Source organism: Corythoichthys intestinalis, chromosome 6 (genome assembly GCF_030265065.1).
Source record: "Corythoichthys intestinalis isolate RoL2023-P3 chromosome 6, ASM3026506v1, whole genome shotgun sequence".
NCBI lineage: Eukaryota > Metazoa > Chordata > Actinopteri > Syngnathiformes > Syngnathidae > Corythoichthys > Corythoichthys intestinalis.
Window position 1 is genome coordinate 7,619,887 of NC_080400.1, and position 18,015 is coordinate 7,637,901.

General features: G+C 40.4%; 1 protein-coding gene across 2 annotated transcripts in view; it reads left to right on the forward strand.

Annotated features, from left to right (window-relative positions):
* Window positions 1-16,765, forward strand: part of LOC130917470 (short transient receptor potential channel 6-like) — an 18,509-nt gene extending 1,744 nt beyond the window's left edge. The window contains exons 2-12 of one of the 2 annotated variants that reach the window (XM_057838913.1): window positions 1,213-1,972; window positions 6,657-6,821; window positions 8,014-8,178; window positions 8,292-8,508; window positions 10,809-11,036; window positions 11,143-11,407; window positions 11,510-11,720; window positions 11,779-11,988; window positions 12,063-12,119; window positions 16,221-16,296; window positions 16,372-16,765. In XM_057838913.1, the coding sequence (XP_057694896.1) occupies window positions 1,241-1,972; window positions 6,657-6,821; window positions 8,014-8,178; window positions 8,292-8,508; window positions 10,809-11,036; window positions 11,143-11,407; window positions 11,510-11,720; window positions 11,779-11,988; window positions 12,063-12,119; window positions 16,221-16,296; window positions 16,372-16,520 (2,475 nt within the window). In that variant the 5' untranslated portion in view covers window positions 1,213-1,240 and the 3' untranslated portion in view covers window positions 16,521-16,765. The remainder of the gene's footprint in view (window positions 1-1,212; window positions 1,973-6,656; window positions 6,822-8,013; window positions 8,179-8,291; window positions 8,509-10,808; window positions 11,037-11,142; window positions 11,408-11,509; window positions 11,721-11,778; window positions 11,989-12,062; window positions 12,120-16,220; window positions 16,297-16,371) is intronic. The other variant, XM_057838914.1, reaches the window with a different exon arrangement.
* The last annotated feature ends 1,250 nt before the right edge of the window (window positions 16,766-18,015 follow it).

The window sequence follows — 18,015 nt, forward strand, 5'->3', positions numbered from 1 at the left end:
CACACAAAAAAAAAATGGGGTTGGGGGGATGCGCTACTTCGCGGTTTTTCACTTATCGCGGCGGGTTCTGGTCCCCATTAATGGCAAAAAACGAGGGATCACTGTACACTGTGGTGATGGTGAGTCATCCAAAGTCTTTCCAAACAGCTATTCAAGTCATCTAGTGAAAATTTCTTTAAAAATATATGTATATATATATATATATTTTTAATATCGCAATATAATATCGCAATATATCGCAAACCCCCCAAAAAATCGCAACAATAGTTTTTTCCAATATTGTTCAGGCCTATTACACGCAATGACATTTTCGGACACCAGAGATGTTCTTTTTCATATATTTACCTTTTTAAACATTTTTTTCCAAATTTTCCTTTGTTTGGATCGATTATTTATTATCTAACATATCGGAAAAAATGCGACAGAAACAAAAAAATACAATCAAGCGATAGTTATGAGATAAATATCCGTGACTTTTTTACTGACGCCATTTTTTTCACTGTAACGTAATTTTTTTAAAAGTTTACAAATGCGAGTGAATAATTATTTAAAGTCACTTTAAAAAAAACAACTAAAAATTAGATGTCAATTAATGATTCTAAGCTAAAAATGACAGACATTTTGAATAATAAATATGTTTAATTACCTTTGTTTTATGGCTGGGTTGAAACAAAAGCGGTTGCGCGACGTCTGTAAATGGGGGTTTTCAGGGTAAAAAGGGCAAACTGAAAATAGTTTGGGGGCTTCATGCGCCATGAATCTGCTATGACAGCATATAGACTTATTGTTCTAGCAAACACAACAGTTGTTTTGGCTTATAATACAGCAGTTTCTTTTAAACAGGAGGGCAAGAGCAGAAACTGCTTTTTTAGTCTTGTCTGTGTTTTTCCGCAATATACAACAGAATCTCATAGAAAAAAAATATTTGAGTTGAGTTCCCAATTAATCATTGGCTGCCATTGACGGTGATAGACAAACCAAATCTGCTCCAAAAATGAATTCTTTTTACCTTGACCAAGGCAACTAAGGCATATCACCATTTCCAACACTATGGAAACATATCAACAATCTTACTACTGTTCCTACAGCTTTATTGTTATTTCATGAATTAACTCGTTGGCCGGTTAAAATTGATTTGATGTCTGTCACTGTCAATGGCACTAAGAAACATATTTAATTGCACAAATTGAGTCAACCTTACGTTCTTCTCAGATGCCAGGTGCCACAGCAAATGTGACAAATGTCAACCAGTCTCTCGAGACCAGCCTTACAAGGCACTGCCTCCCTCTTTCACGCCTATTCTTGCTCCAGTCTCTCCCTGACTGACGAAGCTTTCCTAGAGGCTGTTATGAGCAGTGACGTTCCCAAGGTGCGGCGCCTGCTAGACAACCTGCTGGACCTCAATGTCAATAGTGTCAACTTCATGGGCCAAACAGCACTGCAGTTGGCAGTGTCCAATGAGAATTTGGAGATCACCAAGTTGCTTCTGGAGCGGAAAGAACTGACCAGGGTGGGCGACGCATTGCTCCTAGCCATTCGTAAAGGTTACGTACGCATCGTGGAAGCCATTTTGAGCCACCCGGCTTTTACGGATGTTCGGAGGTTGTCATCTTGTCCAAGTCAAGTGGACATACATCGAGACCTATTTGCTTACGATGAGAATGGCAGCCTTTTCTCTAATGACATTACACCCATCATCCTGGCTTCGCAGCTCCACAGCTATGAGATATTGCACCTGCTTCTCGCCAAGGGGGCCCGTATCCAGCGGCCCCACGACTACTTCTGCCAATGCAGTGCTTGTACCCAGCAGCAGACTGAGGACTCCTTCAGACACGCGCAGTTCCGCATCGATCCCTACAAAGGTCTTGCCAGTCCGGCCTATCTGTCGCTTTCAAACGAAGATCCAGTAATGACGGCACTAGAGTTGAGCAATGACCTGGCAGTCTTGGCCAGCACTGAGAAAGAGTTCAAGGTAAATTAAAGATTTTTGAAAGGGCAAGAGCTTATTCTTCAAGGACTTGCCTTTGGACACTTGGCTTCAGGACGGGAGTGTTTGAGACCCTGCAGACAGTTATTCAGTGCAATTTCTTTTTAAAGTGATCCTCTACCTTAAATATATGTAGGCTCTAATAAACCACAATTGTTCTCTTGTACTAAAATATGTTGCTAGAAACACATAAAATGTTAAATCAATGGCAATATTTTATGATATTTACTACATATTTTGACCGTTAGTTGGCGCCATGGTTTGCTGGCTCGCAGTGATGACGTCATTGGAATAATTTCCAAATGTGTAGCGTGTTCAACAATTGCTTATTGTTGCCCTAAACTCACAAAGTAAAATGCCACGATGTGCTGCTTGTGAATTTCCAGTCAAATGGAAACAAGGGGAGTGAAGTGAGTGGTCAAGGTGGAATTATTATTTTATTATTATTATTATTTTTAGTGAATAAATGTGCATAAGTGGAAGCTTCTCCCCCTTTTTGGTCCCTGTATGCACGTACCCTACCCACCACGCGTTACAACTAGCGCCCGAACATTTTTCCTGGATCCTCAGTCATGTAAGGGATCTGTCTATTTTCTGGATCCGACGGTCCCACCGCGTCTGCAATTTTGGTTTCGGATATGTCTATTTTTTTTATTCGTCAGTCCCACAGCGGCTTTTCGGATCAGTCTATTTTGTGGAATCGATGTCTTGGTCGCGGCTGCAACATTGCCATGAGATCGGTCTAATTCCTGGATCTTCGAGTGAGTAAAAACACGGATTTGGATTACTATTGCTATCTTTTTTGTTGACTATTGTCCGTGGGAGTTTTCCCCAAATCATACCAAATAATCAAAGCACTATTGCACGCTACATTGACGACAGTGACTCTGACATGGACCTTACAACAATGTTGGAGTTCGTCAGGGAACGCGTGTTGGCGTACTGCTGAGCTCCCGAGTGAAGAGTGGTCAAGGTGGAAATATTTTTTGTGAATGAATGTGCATAGGTGGAAGCATATCCCCTTTTTGGTACTTTTATACACGTATCCTACCTACCACGCGTTACAATGTGCAAGACATGGATTACACAAGGTGTGCTCTTTGGCCTGTACTGTATGTAAAGCACACGACAGCTCTGGATGCTAACAATCTACATAATTATGTTGGGATAAGTTTGAAAACGCAATATGCTTACCTTGAATATCTGCTAATAAAACCGGAGTTCCCAACAGCATACACTCTCGCTCCCAGCCGGAGTTCCCAACAGCATACGCTCTCTCGCTCTGTTGTCATTGAGACGTTTGCCCAACTTTTGTCTTATCAGGTATTTGCTGTACGCATTTTTCCCTGAAGCTCGTCTTGTGAACGACCGACAGTGCTGTCCTGCTCCTCACTTTTCAGATCTGGTCCAAATAGGAAGGGTAGAACCGACGACATGTTGGGAAAGCTAACGAGTGACACACTGGAATTTCGGCAACGGGCCCGGTGACGTCACGCACAAGAATGGCGACCTATCACTTAAAATAATTTTACAAACTTTATTAAAACAAAAACATTAAGAGGGGTTTTAATATCAAATTATTATAACTCATACTAACATTTATCTTTTAAGAATTACTTGTCTTAAAAATAGAGGATCCCTTTAAATAATGATTATCATGCTTGTTTGAATTGGCATGCTGTGCTTATGGAATGTCTGAGCAGAAGGGATTCTGAAATATCCAAATCTTAGTATTTAGGGGCCTTCAAACATAGGGCAGTCCACAAGCCAAGTCCTTACAGTCCCTGACAAAGTCTTGTCGCTTATCCATTTTGTAGAAACAATTGCTAATAACCTGACTTTTAATTATTCAATTGGTTTCAGAAATGACTGATATGAAAGCTAAGACCCTACCAAATGATGTTGAATGTACAAAAATATATTTGTTTCATTGAAACAAGATTTATCATTTAATGAAGACATAAAGGTCAAATTTTGGCAAGACAAAATTTTTGTCGCCTACGGAAATTAGTGTGAAAATTGAACAAAAAAATGTACTTTAAATACAAAGATATGTCACATAACATAAGCGAACTAAGTAGTGGTGCTGTGAGATCCATATTTAATATTTCGTATGGCTTCCTTGGGCTTCGGCAAGGATTCATACAATTTATTGATGAAGTCATCAGGAACATCAAAGAAAGCAGTCTTGCAAGCCTCTCAGAGTTCATCAACATTCTTGGGTTTCTTCGTCCATGCTTCCTCTTTCATCCCACCCCAGACATGCTCAATGATGTGCATGTTTGGTGCCTGGGCTGGCCAGTCCTGGAGGATCTGGATCTTCTTTGCCTTGAGGAACTTTGAGGTAGAGATTGAAGTATACGATGGAGCACCATCCTGCTGCAGAATTTGTCCCTTTTTATGGTTAGAAATGTAAGAGGCAGCTAAGATTTGTTGATATTTCAGACTAGTTATGTTGCCTTCAACCCCGCAGATCTCTCGCACACCCCCATACTAGATGTAACCCCAGACCATGATTTTGCCACCACCAAACTACACTGTTTTCTTAGTGAATCTCGGATCCATGCGGGCTCCAGTAGGTCTCCTGCAATATTTGCGGCGACTGTGGTGTAATTCAATGGAAGATTCATCTGAAAAATCCACCTTTTGCCACTTTTCTAGTGTCCATCCTTTTGACAGGCTGTGGGCCTTGGCAAATGCCACACGGTTTTTTAATTGTCTACACCGTGAGAGATATGGAGGATGGAAGGCAACATAAATAGTCTGAAATATCAACAAATCTTAGCTGCATCTTACGTTCCTAACCATAAAAAGGGACAAATTCTGCAGCAGGATGGTGCTCCATCGCATACTTCAATCTCTTGCCAAAATTTGACCTTTATGTCTTCATTAAAGGATACATTTTTTTTCAGTGAAACAAATATATTTTTCTACATTCAACATCATTTGGGAGGGTCTTAGCTTTCATATGAGCCATTTCTGAAACCAATTGAATAATTAAAAGTCAGGTTATTAGCAATTGTTTCTACAAAATGGATAAGCGACAAGACTTTGTCAGGGACTGTAAGGACTTGGCTTGTGGACTGCCCTATGTTTGAAGGCCCCTAAATACTAAGATTTGGATATTTCAGAATCCCTTCTGCTCAGACATTCCATAAGCACAGCATGCCAATTCAAACAAGCATGATAATCATTATTTAAAGGGATCCTCTATTTTTAAGACAAGTAATTCTTAAAAGATAAATGTTAGTATGAGTTATAATAATTCAATATTAAAACCCCTCTTAATGTTTTTGTTTTAATAAAGTTTGTAAAATTATTTTAAGTGATAGGTCGCCATTCTTGTGCGTGACGTCACCGGGCCCGTTGCCGAAATTCCAGTGTGTCACTCGTTAGCTTTCCCAACATGTCGTCGGTTCTACCCTTCCTATTTGGACCAGATCTGAAAAGTGAGGAGCAGGACAGCACTGTTGGTCGTTCACAAGACGAGCTTCAGGGAAAAATGCGTACAGCAAATACCTGATAAGACAAAAGTTGGGCAAACGTCTCAATGACAACAGAGCGAGAGAGCGTATGCTGTTGGGAACTCCGGCTGGGAGCGAGAGTGTATGCTGTTGGGAACTCCGGTTTTATTAGCAGATATTCAAGGTAAGCATATTGCGTTTTCAAACTTATCCCAACATAATTATGTAGATTGTTAGCATCCAGAGCTGTCGTGTGCTTTACATACAGTACAGGCCAAAGAGCACACCTTGTGTAATCCATGTCTTGCACATTGTAACGCGTGGTAGGTAGGATACGTGTATAAAAGTACCAAAAAGGGGATATGCTTCCACCTATGCACATTCATTCACAAAAAATATTTCCACCTTGACCACTCTTCACTCGGGAGCTCAGCAGTACGCCAACATGCGTTCCCTGACGAACTCCAACATTGTTGTAAGGTCCATGTCAGAGTCACTGTCGTCAATGTAGCGTGCAATAGTGCTTTGATTATTTGGTATGATTTGGGGAAAACTCCCACGGACAATAGTCAACAAAAAAGATAGCAATAGTAATCCAAATCCGTGTTTTTACTCACTCGAAGATCCAGGAATTAGACCGATCTCATGGCAATGTTGCAGCCGCGATCAAGCCATCGATTCCACAAAATAGACTGATCCGAAAAGCCGCTGTGGGACTGACGAATAAAAAAAATAGACATATCCGAAACCAAAATTGCAGACGCGGTGGGACCGTCGGATCCAGAAAATAGACAGATCCCTTACATGACTGAGGATCCAGGAAAAATGTTCGGGCGCTAGTTGTAACGCGTGGTGGGTAGGGTACGTGCATACAGGGACCAAAAAGGGGGAGAAGCGTCCACTTATGCACATTTATTCACTAAAAATAATAATAATAATAAAATAATAATTCCACCTTGACCACTCACTTCACTCCCCTTGTTTCTACAAAATGGATAAGTGACAAGACTTTTGTCAGGGATTGTAGAGGTGGTACACCAATAACCAGAATCCTTACTCTAAACCACTTCCAAGGATCTTGAAATCAGTCCACTGGTTTAAAAGTGCATGGTCATTATGGAACCATTAAAACATTGACTTGCTTTGAAAATTTCAATATGAAACCAATGCCTCATGCTAACCTGTATTTCATCCTTCCGCACTAGAATGACTATAAGAAATTGTCCATGCAATGCAAAGACTTCATGGTGGGCCTACTGGACATGTGTCAGAACACAGAAGAAGTAGAGGCAATTTTGCATGGTGACTCAATGGAGAGCATGCAAAACCTTGCCAGGTTAAAACTTGCCATCAAGTATGAAGTTAAGAAGGTGAGTCGTTAACAAAAACTCTCTTCTAGATTGTATACCAGTGGTTCTTAACTTTGCTAAAGGTGCCAAACCACAGAAGTTTCACATGTGCATTCACCAAAGACTCCAGACTTTGAAAGTAAAGCCTTTTTTTTTTTTCCAAATTCAAAACTGATACATTTAAAATACTAGGGCTGTCAAAATTATCGCGTTAACGGGCGGTAATTAATTTTTTAAATTAATCACGTTAAAATATTTGACGCAATTAACGCACATGCCCCGCTCAAACAGATTAAAATGACAGCAGTGTAAAGTCCGCTTGTTTTTTGGTGTTTGGCCCCCTCTGCTGGCGTTTGGGATTTTATGCGTTTCAGCACAATGAGTGAGCATGGTGTAATTATTGACATCAACAATGGCGAGCTACTAGTTTATTTTTTGGATTGAAAATTTTACACATTTTAATAAAATGAAAACATTAAGAGGGGTTTTAATATAACATTTCTATAACTTGCACTAACATTTATCTTTTAAGAACTACAAGTCTTTCTATCCATGGATCACTTTAAGATAATGTTAATAATGTTAATGCCATCTTGTTGATTTATTGTTATAATAAACAAATACAGTACTTATGTACCGTATAGTGAATGTATATATCCGTCTTGTGTCTTATCTTTCCATTCCAACAATAATTTACAGAAAAATATGGCATATTTTATAGATGGTTTGAATTGTGATTAATTACGATTAATTAATTTTTAAGCTGTAATTAACTCGATTAAAAGTTGTAATCGTTTGACAGCCCTAACTAGTAAACTAATATCTAGGCAAAATCCTGTTCAGATTCTTCATACTTTGAAATCATGATTTTAAACAGGCCAAAATTTCAGTACACACTTGCTGTAGGTCTGTTGCACTTTCTCATACCCAGTACGAGTCAACCTTCCACTAAGCAAACTAGTTTCTCCTCCGGTCAGATAGAGAACTGGCAGTTGAAAGAAATAGAATAAAGCCTATGAATTTGGGGGAAAACAGTTCAGAAACCTAGTCTAAAACATCACTTTGTCTAGATTTAGTCAGTGTATGAAAATAGAGCCCTACGAGTGTTAACTTTCCCCGAACCCCTTAAACTTACTCAATGAAACCCTGGGATTCGATTGAACCCAGGCCAAGAACCACTGCTCTATACACTGTTGTAATACATGTCTGCCAGTTTGTAGCCCACCCCAACTGCCAGCAACAGCTGCTCTCCAACTGGTACCAGGATGTGTATGGACTTCGTCAGCGGACCACACTGTTTAAGATCCTCCTTGTACTTGGGGTCGCGGTGGGCCTGCCTGTTTTGGCTTTTGTGTCCTGGATTGCACCCTCCTGTAAGGTTAGGATGGACCCCGAAAATGAATCTTGGTCAGGAAAGATCTAATTTGGAGTCCAACAGTTAGCTCTGCATTTTACGTATCTACCTATGTATTTTCCCTATCTACCAATCAGCTAGGGAAGCTGATGTCCAGACCGTTTCTAAAGTTTGTGGCTCATGCTGCCTCATTTGTGACGTTCCTGTGTTTGCTGGTCCTAAATGCTGCTGATCGCTTCAACGGACCGCCGTTTCTGCCCAACATAACAGTCCAAGATAGGTCCTTGCAGCTCTTTCGCATGAAAATAACTCCCTTTACCTGGATGGAGATTCTGATCATGTCTTGGATTCTAGGTTAGGTTTAAGCTTATCAACCTACAGTGGGGCAAAAGGATATTTAGTCAACCACCAATTGTGTAAGTTCTCCTACTTGAAAAGATTAGAGAGGCCTGTAATTGTCAACAAGGGTAGACCTCAACCATAAGAGACAGAATGTGGAAACATAAAACAGAAAATCAAATTGTGTGACTTTTTAAGAATTTATTTCCAAATTAGAGTGGAAAATAAGTATTTGGTCACCTACGAACAAGCAAGATTTCTGGCTGTCAGAGAGGTCTAACTTCTTGGTCACCTACGAACAAGCAAGATTTCTGGCTGTCAAAGAGGTCTAACTTCTTCTAATGAGGTCTAACGAGGCTACACTCATTACCTGTATTAATGGCACCTGTTTTAACTCATCATCGGTATAAAAGACACCTGTCCACAACCTCAGTCAGTCACACTCCACTATGGCCAAGACCAAAGAGCATTCGAAGGACACCAGAGACAAAATTGTAGACCTGAGCCAGGATGGGAAGACTGAATCTGCAATAGGTAAAACGCTTGGTGTAAAGAAATCAACTGTGGGAGCAATTATTAGAAAATGAAGACATACAAGACCACTTATAAGCTCCCTCGATCTGGGGCTCCATGCATGATCTCATCCTGTGGCGTCAAAATGATAACAAGAACGGTGAGCAAAAATCCCAGAACCACACAGGGGGACCTAGTGAATGACCATCAGAGAGCTGGGACCACAGTAACAAAGGCTACTATCATTAACACGATGCATCGCCAGGGACTCAAATCCTGCACAGCCAGACGTGTCCCCCTGCTGAAGAAAGTACACGTCCAGGCCCGTCTGCAGTTCGCTAGAGAGCATTTGGATGATCCCGAAGAGGACTGGGAGAATGTGTTATGGTCAGATGAAACCAAAATAGAACCTTTTAGTAGAAACACAGGTTTCTCGTATTGGAGGAGAAAGAATACTGACTTGCATCCGAAGAACACCATACCCACTGTGAAGCATTGGGGTGGAAACATCATGCTTTGGGGCTGTTTTTCTGCAAAGGGACCAGAACGACTGATCTGTGCAAAGGAAAGAATGAATGGGGCCATGTATCGAGAGATTTTGAGTGAAAATCTCCTTCCATCAGCAAGGGCATTGACGATGAGACGTGGCTGGGTCTTTCGGCATACAATGATCCCAAACACACAGTCAGGGCAACAAAGGAGTGGCTTCGTAAGAAGCATTTCAAGGTCCTGGAGTGGCCTAGCCAGTCTCCAGATCTCAACCCCTGTGAAAATCTGTGGAGGGAGTTGAAAGTCTGTGTTGCCCAACGAAAGCCCCAAAACATCACTGCTCTAGAGGAGTTCTGCATGGAGGAATGGGCCAAAATACCAGCAATGGTGTGTGAAAAGCTTGTGAAGAGTTACAGAAAACGTTTGGCCTCCGTTATTGCCAACAAAGGGTACATAACAAAGTATTGAGATGAACTTTTGGTATTGACCAAATACTTGTCTTCCACCATGATATGCAAATAAATTCTTTAATAATCAGACAATTTTATTTTCTGTTTTTTTTCCCACATTCTGTCTCTGTTTTCCGAAATTTCCTGGTTCGCGGTGAATCAGTAACAGGCACACTTTTGCTCAATAGACAATGTTCATTGATTAGAAAACCCAGAATAAATGAGATTTATTTATTACAATCTCACAAGAGCAAGCAACAAGCATCAAAAACAAGCATAACAAGGGTAACGATGACGCTAGATTTGAGTTTGTCAATACCAGAATACTCGCTCTATGTTACAGCACAACCAGGTGTCCCTTAGTAATGAAAATCTAAGGCGGCGAAGGAACAAAGCCAGGCGATCCGTACGTGACCTGCTGGCGGACTTCCTTCGCCGCCTTACCGGAGCGTTGGCTCCCGCTCATTTGTCACAGTAAGTGATTTTCATTGCTAAGGGACACCTGGTTGTGCTGTAACGTAGCGTAAACTCAAATCTAGCGTCATCGCTACCCTTGTTATGCTTGTTTTTTATGCTCGTTGCTTGCTCTTGTGGGATTGTAATCAATAAATCTCATTTATTCTGCATTTTCTAATCAATAAGCATTGTCTATTGAGCAAAAGTGTGCCTGTTACTGATTCACCGCGAACCTGGAAATTTTGGAAAACAGTCTCTCATGGTTGAGGTTTACCCATGTTGACAATTACAGGGGTCTCTAATATTTTCAAGTGGGAGAACTTGCACAATTAGTGGTTGACTAAATACTTATTTGCCCCACTGTATTTACTGATCTTGTCATGTGGTTATATTTTTCTGCGTCTCTAGGTAAAATTTGGGAAGAATGCAAAAACATTTGGCTGCAGGACATTGGAGAATATGTTTCAGAACCGTGGAACATACTGGATTTCAACATTTTAGCCATATTCATTAGCTCATTCAGTGCACGGTTGATGGCCTTTTGGCATGTGTACGCCGCTCAGCGTTATGTGGATGAGCACCACGTCGACCTTTCCAACACCTCTCTACCTTCAGACATTAAGTATTTTCAGCTTGGTAAGTTGCAGAGGTGACGTCATTTTGTTATCTCGATGGTGTATTTAGTTTAATAATTTGTCGCGTTTCGTATGTTTCACTGCATGAGTGTATCGCTGATTTCCAGCTCGAGTCAAGTGGCTACCGTCAGATCCGCAGCTCATTTCCGAGGGCCTGTACGCCATCGCGGTGGTGCTGAGTTTCTGTTGGGTCGCCTACATCTTGCCCGCCAACGAGAGTTTCGGCCCATTGCAGATCTCTCTCGGCAGGGCGGTGAAGGATATCTTCAAGTTCCTGGTGATTTTCATCACAGTCTTCGTGGCGTTCATGGTGGGGATGTTCAACTTGTATTCAGACTATCTCGGGGCCAAGCACAATGATGCCTTTACCACGTGAGTCGCACTTTTAGTGTGCTTTGACCATTTACTTCTTTGTCAAATGATTTCTGTAAAACTAAACAGTCATTTGTCAAGTAATGTATTGTTACCTAATAGATATGTTCGCCACAGGCTAGAGGAAAGCTTCAAAACACTCTTCTGGGCCATTTTTGGTCTGTCGGAAGTGAAGTCAGTGGTGATTGACATTGACCACAAATTCATCGAAAACATCGGCTACATCTTATATGGTGTCTACAATGTCATCATGGTGGTTGTCTTGCTCAACATGCTCATCGCCATGTTCAATAGCTCCTTTCAGGAAATCGAGGTATGCTTTGTTGCCAAAATTTTGGAGGCATTCGCAACTGGCACTGTGTCTTGTGCAGGGTGAGGCTGACGTGGAGTGGAAGTTTGCTCGGGCCAAACTGTGGTTCTCATACTTTGAGAAGAGCAGTTCGCTGCCCGTGCCCTTCAACTTGCTCCCAAGTCTTGGCCCGATTGCTTCACTTCTGCAGGGACTAAAAAGATCTCTGTGGAAAGCAGCTCAAGGCAAAGTCAGTGAAACTACACTGGGTGACGAAATGGAACGAAACAAGGTGGAAGAACAAAAATTAGTCTTTCAAAGTTCGTTTTACCTCATGTTTTCTTCTTTTGCTGATTCTGGTTTTAGTTACGTCAAAAAGAAGACTCTGGGATGGACGCATCTGCTTTTCCAACACCTTATCAAGTAAACAATCTATCTGTTTCGTATTTACCTGCCTGCATGCCTAATTTGTTCTTTCGATGTTTGATATGTGGAAAATCAATAGATGGGACACAGTTTCCCATATGTTTGTATGGGAAACTGTCTGTTTGTTTTTTACGGGTTGCCTGTATTTGTAGTTTAGAAATACAGGTAGTGCCCGAGTTATGACGTACTCGACTTACATGATATCGACTTTACGACGCCTCAGTCTTGTCCGCCATTTTGTCTCCAGTTTTTTTTTTTTTTTTTTTATATTAATCACACAAATAGCACCTAATTCTACCTCACAGTGTCTTGTTTTTCTTACTTTACTTTATTAACATGACTTGTTACTTCACTTAATGTGAAGTTGTTCAGCTTGACAGACAGCAAACACAGCAATTGCGCTATTTGAAGCTTTTTACTTCTTTCCCTTTTGACAATTTGTAAAGCTGAAACACAAATGTACACGTCTGTTCAGCATCTATTGCACTTTCAAATGACAGTTGTTTTGGAAGGTGCACTTCTTTCCTGGACTTGGTTGGCTTGGACTTGGTGCTGATGTGGATGAGTTTGCTGTAAAAGATGGTCCAGGATGTACAGAGGTAGAAGGAAAAATATTTCAGAAGAGCATCTACAAAGAGAAGAGAGTGGATTGTTACATTACAGTATATTACTCAAATAGCTGCTGATTGTGAAACCAGCATGACATAACCATAATAGCGCCTAAATTCTTGAAGCCTACTGTACCTGTCTATTGGATCCGATCACTATCTTTGATGGGCGTAGTTGAAAGAAAATAAATTCTTGAAGCACTGCAACTACACAGGACTATCCAATAATAATGAATTAAATAATATATGATAGCAAAAAAAAAAAAAAATAAATTGAATATGTTTTTACATGAACGTGATCGCCATTTTAATGAATTAATGACGCGAAAACAAATGTTTGCATTTGAATCCACTTTTAGTCCCCCATATCACAGAACTTTGAAATTATTAATTGCATATTTAATGGTGTATTTATTTAATTAACCTTGGCACTTTTAGGCAAGGCAAATTTATTTGAAAAGCACAATTTAACACAAGGTATAAGTGGTTCACATCACATGAAAGTAAGCAAGACAATTTTAGTCCCCCATAGACTTTGTCCAAATTTCTCAAAAATTGGAGGGGGAGTAAATTTAACTGAAACTAATCAACAGCTGGCTGAATACTGAAAATATTTCTAAAACAACAGCCTGGCTAATGATACAGTATAATTTTGCTTTAGCACTAAGTCATATAAACTCTATGTAAATAACCGCTAGCTTGCAGTTGCGCTAAGTCTACGTGCTTATGCTGTTGAAAAAAAATCACAACAAACCTCTGTTTTTCTTCACGTTTATGGTCTCTTCTTTCTTTTTCTTCTGACCCAGAGGGCTTTTGTCTTTTCATGAAGTTGACTTGTCACCGTAACGTCGCTCAATTGTGGAGGCTAAAAATAGCACCTTCAGGTAGCTCGCTCGTCTGCTGGGTGGTGAGGGAGACTAGGGTCTGTGGTGAAATTATCGCATCACAGGAAAAAGTGAAACGGGCAGAAGGCCACACTAGAAAAATGATTTCATTATTATTTAAAGACTTATTATGAATGGTTTTGTTGTTCTTTTGTTTTATTGTTTTAATTTTTTGAATACTGCTATCATTAATATTATTTGAATATTTTTCTTGACGCCCTTAAGATGCTGCTCCACCCTTCGGCAGTTGCCTAAATCGCCTTATGGACGGCACCGGTCCCGGGGTGTCCAGCTGTCTATTGTCAAAGCAAGGTTGTTCGTACCAGCCATATCGACAACAATATACAGTGGGGCAAATAAGTATTTAGTCAACCAGTAATTGTGCAAGTTCTCCCACTTGAAAAGATTAGAGACGCCTGTAATTGTCAACATGGGTAAACCTCAACCATGAGAGACACAATGTGGAAAAAAAATTAGAAAATCACAATGTTTGATTTTTAAAGAATTTATTTGCAAATCATGGTGGAAAATAAGTATTTGGTCAATACCAAAAGTTCATCTCAATACTGTTATGTACCCTTTGTTGGCAATAACGGAGGCCAAACGTTTTCTGCAACTCTTCACAAGCTTTTCACACACTGTTTCTGGTATTTTGACCCATTCCTCCATGCAGATCTCCTCTAGAGCAGTGATGTTTTGGGGCTGTCGTTGGGCAACACGGACTTCCAACTCCTTCCACAGATTTTCTATGGGGTTGAGATCTGGAGAGAGGCTAGGCCACTCCAGGACCTTGAAATGCTTCTTACGAAGCCACTCCTTTGTTGCCTTGGCTGTGTGTTTGGGATCATTGTCATGCTGAAAGACCCAGCCACGTCTCATCTTCAATGCCCTTTCTGATGGAAGGAGATTTTCACTCAAAATCTCTCGATACATGGCCCCATTCATTCTTTCCTTTACACAGATCAGTCATCCTGATCCCTTTGCAGAAAAAAAGCCCCAAAGCATGATGTTTCAACCCCCATGCGTCACAGTGGGTATGGTGTTCTTCGGATGCAATTCAGTATTTTTTCTCCTCCAAACAAGAAAACCTGTGTTTCTACCAAAAAGTTATATTTTGGTTTCATCTGACCATAAGATATTCTCCTAGTCCTCTTCTGGATCATCCAAATGCTCTCTAGCAAACCGCAGACGGGCCTGGACGTGTACTTTCTTCAGCAGGAGGACACGTCTGGCAGTGCAGGATTTGAGTCCCTGGCGGCGCATTGTGTTACTGATAGTAGCCTTTGTTACTGTGGTCCCAGCTCTCTGTAGGTCATTCACTAGGCCCCCCCGTGTGGTTCTGGGATTTTTGCTCACCGTTCTTGTTATCATTTTGACGCCACGGGGTGAGATCTTGCATGGAGCTCCAGATTAAGGGAGATTATCAGTGGTCTTGTATGTCTTCCATTTTCTAATAATTGCTCCCAGAGTTGATTTCTTTACTCCAAGCGTTTTACCTATTGAAGATTCAGTCTTCCCAGCCTGGTGCAGGTCTACAATTTTGTCTCTGGTGTCCTTCGACAGCTCTTTGGTCTTGGCCGTAGTGGAGTTTGGAGTGTGACTGACTGAGATTTTGGACAGGTGTCTTTTATACCGATAATGAGTTAAAACAGGTGCCATTAATACAGGTAATGAGTGGAGCCTCGTTAGACCTCGTTAGAAGAAGTTAGACCTATTTGACAGCCAGAAATCTCGCTTGTTTGTAGGTCACCAAATACTTATTTTCCACTCTTGTTTGGAAATAAATTCTTTAAAAATCAAACAATGTGATTTTCTGTTTTTCTATTTCCCACTTTCTGTCTCTCATGGTTGAGGTTTACCCATGTTGACATTTATAGGCCTCTCTAATATTTTCAAGTGGGAGAACTTGCACAATTAGTAGTTGACTAAATACTTATTTGCCCCACTGTATTTGCGGACTTTGTTGCACGTATCCGTAAAGACAGTCTTTGTTAAATATGTACGAGTGGGGATAGCATATCAGCTCACCCAAAATGCTGCCAAACAACGGATCAGTACGACGTTGAAGCCGGCAAGCTTCCTTTTTCTGTCTTTCTTCATGAGCAATGATTCTCATGTGCCACACTTCCCACTTTGTTTTTTCAAGGCAAAGCTGCGCCGGACATTTTAGCGAGAGAGACTACAAAAATAAATTCGGAAAATACATTTTGGGAGCTTTTCATTTGGATTGAATGTTCTTGCGTATTGAATCGAAGAGGGCGTATCGAACGGTTCAATATAAAACCGAGTATTGTTGCATCCTTCATGGCATAATTTACTATTTCCCCTAGATTTTAATCTGAAAAAAAAACAAAGAATTTTAAATGAGGATTTACAGAAAAAAAAATGTTATATTAAGTGTGCATCTAACTAACTCTCTTACTATGTTGCAGTGCTTTCCTATTGCAAATTCATGTACTTTTATTTGAAAAAGCCTGATAACATTTTCTAACATGCCCTTTTGGTTATTTCCAAGGCTTGTATTTACTGTTTTCCCTCGAACACCATGACATTATTGGTCACAAGCGTGTCATTGTAAATTACCAACCTTTATTTCCAATTTCCAGAAGATCATGACCCGCCTTGTCAGGAGATACATCCTGAAAGCACAGCGGGACAAAGAAAACGACGAGGTGAATGAAGGTGAATGGCTCACACATATGCAGACGAAGATACAGTACACACCATGTTCTGGGTACAAAACATACTGTCCTGCAGGTGAACTGAATGAGATCAAGAGGGACATCTCCAGCCTGCGTTACGAGCTGCTGGGGATAAACAAACGTGAAGTGAAGAACCTGGCTGAGCTCGTGAGGCGATTGAGTCAAGTGACACAACAACAACATGAGAAGTCAACAGGGTTTTGATCGGCACTGGTAGAAAGATTATGGTTCACGATAGCCAATAACTGAATGATATTGAGAGCTGTCCCTAATATTCTAACCTCATAAAACGTATAAGGTTAATGTAATAATTTGTCGTAAACGTATAGATGTTTTTTTTGTTTGTTTTTTTTTTAACAAATGTCCAATCCATTTAATTGGGAGGGCTGCCAAGTAAGTGATCATGTTTCAGTGGTTGAACAATCGCTGCCAGGATGTTTATCACCGTCAATAACAGCCAATAAATTCATTTATGAAAACATTCAGACTGATCCGACAGTTGGAAGTTTGTTGATGCATTTACTTTGTTTGATTGTTGAAAGTGGTAATATGTTAAAATTACTTCATGGTCAATGCAAAAACAGAGCTTTTTTTTTTTTTTTTTTTTTTTTTTAACCGTGCAACTATGGCTGTCATTGACAGTTACAGACCAATGAGTTAGTTAAACTAATTCTAAATATACTTTTAATTATACTTTAAATTTTTATTTTAATTTAATACTATTTACTATATATTGGGCCAATATATGGACATCTTTCCAATATTGGCCATCGGCTGATTAAAAAAAAGAAAGTAAAGAAAAAGGCAATAAAAAACGAATTTTGATCAGGCATCTGTGTGGGCAACTGTGACTGCCGCTGACTGACAGTAGGACCCTGGAAGGACTCTGCAGCAGCTTGAATGCAGGCTGCTCCAGGAAGCTTCAGGCTTCCCTGTATTGTATATATTGTTAGATTTATATCTTGCATGAGAGAATATGCAATGTTGGTTTAGCCTTTTAACTCATTCACTCCCAGCCATTTTCACCGGAGCAAGGCCCTTCGCTCCCGGCCGTTTTACTGGATTTTGAATGATTTTGCAAGGCCCACAGAACATTCTGTTCTATTGCAATAAACATGGAACCCACCAAAAGATTAGACTCTCTTCTTTCAGCAAAAAAAAAAAAAAAAAAAAGTTCATATCTTTTTCCATTCTTTAGAAATCAGCATTAGAAAATAGCTTAGTTTGAGCAATTTTCCAATTTCTGATGAGAAAACAGAGAAATTGAGCTTTTTGTGAAAGCATACATTTCAAACATAACTTTGACTTATACACAGCTATTTTTTTGCTTCACTTACATCCCAAACATCTGAATAATATTTTCTTTTTACAAAATAAGATAAACAACAAGACAAATAGAGCTTTTGATATCAAAGTAACAATTTATTTACACATAACTAACTGAAATATGACGCTGTTCTGACCGCGACAGCCGGTTAAACTTTTCCCTCATCGCCGTCTGTCTCATAAAGATGAATTTTTTTGAGTCTCTGCGGGTTCTGCTCGTGAGCAGCACGGACTCAAAGGCTACGTCCGATGAACTAGTGATCCCAGTCGTTCTGCTCGGTCGTCCAGCGCTTGGCATCCCGGGCATCCTACCAATTGTTCTGCTCGGTCGTCCGCCGCCTGGCATCGATCGGTCGTCTTCCACTGGCACATG